The sequence below is a fragment of the Limtongia smithiae genome (genome assembly GCF_038497785.1).
Source record: "Limtongia smithiae strain NRRL Y-17922 unplaced genomic scaffold V1518scaffold_1, whole genome shotgun sequence".
Lineage (NCBI taxonomy): Eukaryota > Fungi > Ascomycota > Lipomycetes > Lipomycetales > Lipomycetaceae > Limtongia > Limtongia smithiae.
The window spans coordinates 1,879,905-1,888,776 of NW_027117622.1; the positions used below are offsets into that span (position 1 = coordinate 1,879,905).

At 46.8% G+C, this 8,872-nt stretch overlaps 2 protein-coding genes across 2 annotated transcripts; both read left to right on the plus strand.

The window, feature by feature from the left end:
• The first annotated feature begins 3,157 nt into the window (after nt 1-3,157).
• Nucleotides 3,158-5,074, plus strand: V1518DRAFT_410138 (bacterial low temperature requirement A protein-domain-containing protein). Its single transcript, XM_066902530.1, has 4 exons — nt 3,158-3,592; nt 3,644-3,747; nt 3,813-4,691; nt 4,747-5,074. The coding sequence occupies exons 1-4, from the start codon at nt 3,463-3,465 to the stop codon at nt 4,957-4,959; spliced, it is 1,326 nt and encodes a 441-aa protein (XP_066762407.1). The 5' UTR covers nt 3,158-3,462; the 3' UTR covers nt 4,960-5,074.
• A 188-nt stretch (nt 5,075-5,262) lies between these two features.
• V1518DRAFT_410140 (uncharacterized protein) lies at nt 5,263-6,937 on the plus strand. The gene is made up of 3 exons (XM_066902531.1): nt 5,263-5,714; nt 5,780-5,857; nt 5,921-6,937. The coding sequence occupies exons 1-3, from the start codon at nt 5,384-5,386 to the stop codon at nt 6,469-6,471; spliced, it is 960 nt and encodes a 319-aa protein (XP_066762408.1). The 5' UTR covers nt 5,263-5,383; the 3' UTR covers nt 6,472-6,937.
• The last annotated feature ends 1,935 nt before the right edge of the window (nt 6,938-8,872 follow it).

The window sequence follows — 8,872 nt, forward strand, 5'->3', positions numbered from 1 at the left end:
TTCGCCGAAGCATGAGCAAGTGTCGTTAAGCCGGGATATAACTCATAGGGCTGTTGCTTGACACCAGAAATGGTACTTGATCGATCATATTGCGTATATGCAGCGCGTGACGGTAAGCTCATGATGTCTCGCGGAAGGCCTTGCCGTGATTCCTCTCTTCAATATCTTATCAATTTCGAGAACGCCACGACAAATGACAGCTTCTGTGTTCGCGAATGGAGACAGCTTTGGAGAGCGAGAGTCATTACCGAATGACAGGTAAAATGCGGGGGAGCCGTAATATCGCCAAGCGCTTCTCCAAGCAAGCTTGTGTCGAGTACGGAATACTCCATGAGGGTTCCTTTAAAGGCTCATCGCTTCAATATAACCTACGCCCACCGGGCCACGAGGGCACGACCGAAGACGATAAGGAAGACTCCGCCAAGCGGCGGTCGTCCGCATAGAAATTATAAGGCCCTAACCCCATGCATGGACGCCCTGGTTGGCGAAGCCTGTTGAATTTTGATTCCTGATTGCAGGCAACTGCGAATTGGCAAATTAAATTGCCCAATTGACGACCGCTGACCGGCCAAGCTCGGCACGAAGTTCGCCACTGTAGCTGACAAGACCACGGTCAGGAGCATTCCCACCGCCAAGACCTACCTGGATTTCATTTGCAAGGTAAAAAAAATTGCCGCAGTGGGTTGCGTGACTATAAGCAATCTGCAAATGTGGGCTGCCAGACGGTGCACGTTAGCCGAGACTCCAGAGCAGTTGCTACTTCGAAGGAGAGTGCCATTACTCGAGAAATGTTCAAATCGCATTAATCTGCAAGTCATGTGTTGCGGCTAAACAAGAAAATTCTTCATATGCAAAGTCTGCACAGTTCAAGGTCGGTCTCGTGGAAGGCCCAATTTGCCGGACTATAATGTCACGCTCGCCTCTTTCCCAATGCCGCTCAGAGAAAAACTATTAGACAACGACATGTTCCTTGTGCGATCGTATAGGCTAATTCATTCGAGTTCCATTTTTGATTAGTATCAGCTGTCTATTACACGCTCAGCAGTGAACTTCAATGTTTCAGAGTAAATTGCACTGACCGCGCAGCCTCGCCCGATAAGAACATAGACTGAAGATTACCATGCCATTACCAAATTAAACACCAGCCGACACTTAGCTTTAGATGAAATTAACCAGAAGTGCTCTTGGTGTATGGGGAATTTTCATCTCAAATCGCTAACAAGGACTGGGGATAGCTTTTGGACCTTGGGACGCTAGACGCTGATAGGAGTATTGTTGTGGCCGATTCCACAATGTACCAGGCTGATTAGCCAGTCGTCATGCATAATCGCCGAGAACTGGTCGTGATAGCGGTATTGATATATTTCCAGACTAGGGATTAATTTTGTACAACACCGGTGCTTGTGAAGACGTGTTGTTGAATCACAGGAGAGAGGCAGCTATATGCGTGCCGTGAATATGGGACAAGGAGACAATTCACTTCCAACTTTTATAAAGGCGACAGGCAATGATATCAAGGATATTAAGACTTTGATAATCAGTTATTCGCATCTTCATCACGCTGGCAGATTCAAGTATTTCGTCGATGCAAATGTCGCAGTCTGCGTACATGAGCTCGAACTGAACATGGCATGTTAGGTGGCTTCAAAAAAGTTTGACGCTGAATCGTACTTGAAAAACTACATGGTTGTCGAAATATTCAATTAGAAGATTTCCATTTCACCGCAGTATAACCTCTTCTTGGGTTCGTTCTTCGCCTATTTCGAGAACATACCGAAGGACCTGTGATTATGCAGCTCAAACTTGCACAAGCTTGAACCCCTATAGGCACGGCGTATATGTTTCACGTTACTGAAAATTTTTGCGTAGACCAACCACAGGGATTGTCAATAAGAAACTTTTTTGAGTGGCATTGCAAATGCGATTTTATCTGCGATCTCATGACGAACACTTCCGCGAAGGTGGTGTTTGACCACCACAGAATCTTGTTTGACTCAGTTCCCCAAGAGTACTCTATACTTGAAAAACTTCATCTTGAATTTAAGAGTTGCTATATGCCCTTCATTGTATATGTCTTTGGTGATAGATAATAGAGGATAGTTCGATTTCAGTTGTGATGATCAAATGCGTGTCCACAGTTGGTCCATTTGGGTATCTCTGAACAGAGCAGAATTAATACTCCATGCTTAATGTAGAATTCGGAATTCAAGTTACTCTCTGAGTTGTCTTTCAAAGGATCATAACTTGCGACTCTACAGAATTGAAGCTGTTGGTCCTCTTATTCAATTAGTTCACCCTCAAGGTCTAAAGGCGCGCAACACACAGGAATATATCTTGTATCCGCCTTGGCGGAATACTTTCAGTGTAATTTGAAATCCCGCTCAATAGTTCTGGCTTTGTCATAAGATTATATGAGCACTGGAACTTTGTAGCCTAAGGAACATCTTGTGACTCCAGAGCCGAGCCGAACTTCCCTTAAATCTCTGAACTTTACATCCCATTGTGCACGTATTCGTCAGTAAGCTTCACCGGACTAACTTTGCTGATCAAAGAAACTATTTCATTAATTGGTGTCGATAAGAGCCTTGGGGACTCCAGTCATCCGGCTTGCATATGACCATGGGGTCCCTGACAACCTCTAATTCTGTCGAACTATGCCACAGGCCTGTGCCATTCTAGCTGATCAAGTTCTATTTCAGCTTCGGGTTCTGAATTATTTATGCTCCAAATCAAAAGTTTGAAACGATACTAGGAATATTCATTGCACGACGATGAGCAGGTTTATGTAATATCCACTGGAATTTTCTCATGCATACATTAAATTACTGCTCTTCAGAAGCAAGAGCTTGGACACTCCGTTGATGGATTTGTGTGTTTGTCGCTGATCCAGTGGAGTCGCTTCGACGAGCCCGACTCGGCGGTTCCGAAGAAGCAGAGAATATGCACAAGCCTATCAGATCTATCAGAAAAACGCTCCTTTACCCGTCATCAAGCTGGCATGCTCTGGTAGGCCGGGTCATCAATTGCAGCGCGATATTTCATGACAAATTTTCCCCTCTCGCAAACTGTTGTCCGCCGCGAGCTAGCCCAAATCAGGTGCGTCTCATGACGCACGGGACACCCCCGCGATGAGGTGCCATCGTAGAATAACGCAAAAAATGAATCCACCGCCAACAGATCAGCGTCCAGGGCAGCGATAACGATCATCTAAAGGACGTGTCTGTCTGTCGTGCAAGCAGGAGAGAACTTTGTGGATTCACGAGAGCAAGCAAAAGTCAGCATTCAGTTTGCCAAGCTTGTCGTTGATTGATCTCGGCCGAGAATGCTGGCTACAATACCCACTGTATCGAACAATATTTTGAGCGGCAGCGTAATTCACCATACTAGTTGTCGTTGTCTTGAAGACTTTTGTTTCTATGATTCCACAGTCGGTCATAAAGCTCTTTCCTCTATAACAACAGTATGAGCGGCGCAGCTGAGTTTGAAACGCTCGAGAAGAAGCATAATCGGTCACTTTTCCGCCAGCCTCTTGCGCTGCAATGGATCGAGAGTGGGCGAGTCGTCAAGCGAAGCGAAGAAGAGAGACAAGCAGGTTAGTGAGAATAGACTCGGCCATATGTGATTCGATATTTATATTATTTAGGACGATTTGAGCTTTTCCTTGATTTGTTATTTGTTGCGATTCTGGCAAATTTTGCAGAAGATCTGGCCGAGGATGTTAGAGGTGCTAATCTCGTCAAGTATATAGTAAGATACTGTGGTCTTGTGACATACTACTTGGAATTTTGCTTAACTATTTTCAATTGCAATAGCTCATTTTCGCACCGACATGGCACATATGGAGCGATCTCAGGGAGTTGATGAATTCATTCTACAACGATGATTTAACTCAGCGATTTCTGATCCTCTGGATTATGGCGCTTCTAGTAATGTATGCTAATAATGCGACACTCGTGGCTGAAGAAATTGGAGCTATGCGAGCAGCTGTCGGTTCTTATCTAGCAGCCAGAGCATCCACGAATTTGATGCACTTATTCTATTCGTTTGCCAGCTACCACCACAGACCGCAGCAGAGACTATGGTGCATTCTTTCTAGCATATGTCTCTGCGTGTATATTCCGTTATTTACAGAATCAGTGTCTTTGAGGGCCAAAATCGCTGTTGCAGCCATCGGTATATCTATGGAAGAAATATGCTGGGTGTTTTGCTATTCGCCAGCTGCAAAGAAGATGTTGAAGGCGAAATATGTCACAGCTGTGGACATATCACACGAAGTCGACAGATTTGCGGCGTTCTATATTATCGTTCTTGGCGAATATTTATATGCTATTGTTGTCGGCTCACCTGCGGCAGTCGGATTTAATCTCAGACTGCTGAGGGCTGTGTGGACTTTGATAATCGCATTCTGTCTCAATTGGTTATATGTCAACAATGACGGTTCAGAAATGTGCACCCATCCTATGAGACATTCAGTAAACGCTGCATTTGCTTGGATCGTTATTCACTTGCCGCTGGCCGCGAGTTTATTGGCGGGAGGCCACGTTGCTGCTCAGAGCTCGACAGAAGACGAGCTATCTAGAGCCGAAACATGGCTACTCTGCGGTGGTATTGGTACCGGTGTTTTCTGTCTCTATTTTCTTGCCTTGTTGAACAAGTCGGAGGATGCAGTTGGCAAATTTATTCTCTCAAAGGTTAGTTTCATTGGACTTTTACTGCTAATCTAGCATGTCTAACATACGTTCGCAGCCTGCTCGACTCGTGGTACGGCCAATTTCCGCTATTATTATCATATTGATTCCATTGGCTCACAGCCTTGAGGTAACTTCTGTTGTGTCTATCATCATGGCTCTGTTAGTATTCTGTGTACTTTGGGAAAGTGTTACTAGTCTTACTCATGATGGACAAATATGGGAGAAGTGGCAGAATACGGATGTACAAAACTCTTGTTATCTTGGTTAAATTCGTGTTGACCTAATATGGCGTGCATGGCGATGCTTTGGTACATTATTTGTCTTTGGATTTGGTCTACTGATTATAATTTTGTCGAGTAATTATAAGATAGCGTGAGTGCCAATTGGAGCGTAAGCTGGAGTCGTCAAGACCTTGTCGCCGTCAACGCGCGCAGGCTGCAATGCCAGAAGACTGAACGCCTGCGGGCTGCACGACCTCGGAGACATGACGAGCGTGAGAAATTAGGGTTAGGCCTATGCGCGCGGAAATGCCACAAGACTAGTTATCGGAAAACGCACAGTCAAGCCCTAAGGAAGTTTCATATAGATAGCAGCCAGTCCCGAAGCCGTCTACTCTTCACGCCGACCAACAGTTCAACAGTATCTCACCGCAAATCGCAATTAATCATCTTGGCGGATTCGAAATCGTCGTGATGTCGAAATTGCCAAGCACTCCGCCATTTGAATCTCTTCCCCTGAAAAGGGATGGCCCTCCCGGAAACGCGTGGGGTCTGTATGGCGAGAACAATCAGCTGGGCATGCTAATTCGACTCACACCGGAAAACACCATCGAAGCAGCAAAATCGATAACCCATGGAATACGCATTTCGTTGGATCTGGCAATGGATCAGCCAAAGTTTCCATACTTTCAGCGGGCCATATTTCACCAAGAGATCAACAGCAAGGCTCCTCGAACGGTGAACGACGATATTTTGACTTTCAATACACAGTCTAGTACGCAATGGGATGGATTCAGACATTACGGTGAGGCAACGCGAATGCCAATACGATAATTATTGCGTTAAATACTGATTGCTCTCTGTCATTAGGATATCAGGAGGAGAAGGTATTCTTCAACGGTGTAACCCAAGAGCAAGTTCACAACACACTGACCCACGGAATTGACGGTAAGTTCATGCTAGTCAGTCTGCTGGAAGTCGAAAGTGCGCTGAACTAATCTCATATGGCAGTGTGGGCTGAGAATGGTGGAATTGTCGGTCGCGGAGTTTTGTTGGATTATGGAGCATGGGCACAATCTCAAGGACTTAGTCTGGATATGTTCAGTTCGACAAAGATCCCATTAAGCGATATATTGAAGGTCGCGGAGGCTCAACATGTGACTTTCAAGCCTGGTGATATTCTATTTATTCGAAGCGGCTATACAAAAGCTCTTACTGGCCTGACGACAGCAGAAGCCGAAGAACTATCAAAGCGCCCTCTGCCTATCCAGGCAATTGGCGTCGAAGCATGCAAAGAAACGTTGAAGTGGATGTGGGATACCGAATTTGCGGCGGTTGCAGGGGACATGTTGTCATTTGAGTCGTATCCGCTAAGCGGACCGTATATGATGCACCAGTGGGCGCTCGCTGGATGGGGCTTACCGCTTGGGGAGCTCTTCGATCTAGAACGACTTGCGTCAGAGTGCAAGAGACTAGACAAGTGGGATTTTTTCTTCTCCAGCGTGCCATTGAAGGTTCCTGGCGGAGTTGCCAGTCCACCATGCAGTGTTGCGATCTTGTAGCATCGCTAAGTTGCACGCGAAGCGTATTTGCCATATGTCGGATGTCCCACAATAACATCTTTGGTCGAATAAAAGTCCCGCTAGAAATTTATTTTATGTGAGACGCGACGATTTCTGACCGACTTCAGTTATGACGCCGACTTATTAGCTAGCTGCTAAATCAGGACATCAACATCCAACCAACTGCATCAGGAAATTCGCTGACAAAGGCCAAACACTTTCATTGAAGAAGTAAACATCAGTTGATTCCAGGGCTGCTTCTATTTGAGACAGGTGTACGATAGGCCCACGACGAGAAAGTGCACCGCGGAGGGGGTATACGTATGCGCGCAGCTGCTAGCTGCTAAGCCACTAGCAGCTCCTATTCTGCGATACTGCGCTATCCCTATTCCGCTACGGCTTTCCTCGACTTATTCTGTCTCGTCCTGGACTTCGTCCTCAATAAAAGCTAGCTAAATACTACTTGTTTCCAATTTGACAGCGGAAGTTAGGGGGCGCAGTGTTAGTGGAGAGACATCTTAGACGGCCGCGACCGAGTGAGTTCTGGATTCCGCCAAAATTTTCACGGACACGGCACCGAAAAACTTCTGGACTGCGATCGAAAGACGTTGTCGAAACGTCGACTTCGTAACTATCACAGAGGAGTTGAAGTTGCGCCAAGCTCGTTCGCCGACCAGTGCTCAGTGCCATCGAAGACAGCTTGCGTGTGTGCGGTGGCCAGTGTGTGCTTTGCGTCACGGACAGACCTCAAACTCTGGACCTCGGGCCGGTTTCGAGTCTGTGCATCTCCACGGCCCCACAGCTTGTGCCTATCGATTTCAAACAGGTGATCAGTGCTGACCTGCTGATAATGCATCTAAGGGGCACAGTCCTCTTGAGGCAATCCACGAGAAAGTTGTTCCACGAGAACTGGCTGCGAAATCGCAGTGTGCGTGCTTGCAGCCTACTGTGGTGTCATCGATTTCTTCAAGCACTGATGAGCTACGGAATCAAAACCAGATTACACCGCAGACATATGATTTCTACAAACAGACACTTCTTGCCTAACTTGAAAACCACCGTACACAGATTTTGCTGGCGGCTCGTAGTCGTGTAAAGGCTTGCGTGTTGTCATTTAGTTTTGACATGAGCTGCCGCAGTGCCGTGCAAGCTGACTGCGAGACAGCGGCCACACGAAGACTGAGAGACTGCGCTCCTGCACAGCGATTGCCGTCTTGGCGCGGAATGTCAGCGTTTCTAAGCCCGAGAACGAAATTGACGGGATTTGCACACGAAAGTCGCGCCAAGGCTCCAAGCTCTATATCTAAAATGCAATTACGGTTTTGTGACTCCTCGCTGCAGGAAATCCATCCGTTCTGCCAAAACTTCCAAGGCTCAGCATCAACTTCAGGGCAGCTCCATGATGGGCTCGGCAGCATACACATAAGCCTCCAAGCAACGCAAGGGCATCGCCTAAGTTATTTAAGGTGCTACTGCACAAGACGATGAATGCCATTTCATTTGCTGTCTGCTCAGGTGGAAGTATAGAGATAGAGGCGCATTGCGCTGCGATATGAGCGCGCTAAATTTTCAACTTAAAACTATATTCCGGAATCTTGTGCTAATCTGTGATCCATTAAATGGCATCCGGGGGCTTGCCGTGTCCGCGGCCCGAGCCGTCGAGACTCACACGACTCAAGACACACTTTCTACCCGGCCACTTTCAAGGGCCAATGGGCGGACGGTATTCTTGGCCTTGACGTGGCAAGGCCATTTATGGCCGCATAACGGTGCGCGTACCTGCTGTTCGCACCATGCTACGAATACGACATGAGCAGAGATGCAGCCTTCTCTCGCCGTCTTTCAGAGGAAGAGCTTCCGGCATGAAAAATTGTCTACTGGCGGAAGACTGACTCGTTTAGCTAGTTCAAATTAACACAACGACATCCCTCTGACTTTCAGGACCCGCTCAAAGCTAATTCAGACGCGTGTCTTTCGGATATGCAGAACATACGCAGGAGCAATGCCGCAAACAAAGAGAGAGACCGAAAGTACATGTGGGGCTGAATAAATTGCATCACAACAGAAGTGCGTGGTCGTGAAAGTATCGTGCCTGCAAGAGCAGAATATGATGAAATTGACACATAGCACAAGTATGATACGGCTCGTCTCATTTCCACCACCAACAATGAATATAAAGGACACACTGTTTAGCACTGCTAGCTTATGCTTATATTTATGGAGTTATGTGTCCGGCTATAGGTGGATTCTTAACACATATTCTTTCGAAGGCGCACCAAGAAGTAGTCAACTTGTAGAAGCAGTCGTCCGTGGTTGGAAAGGTATCATGAAGCTGGTGGCTGGACGTGAGGAGGTTTAGGCTGTCGCCTCGCTCGCGTAGACAGTCTTATGGTTTCCCCTG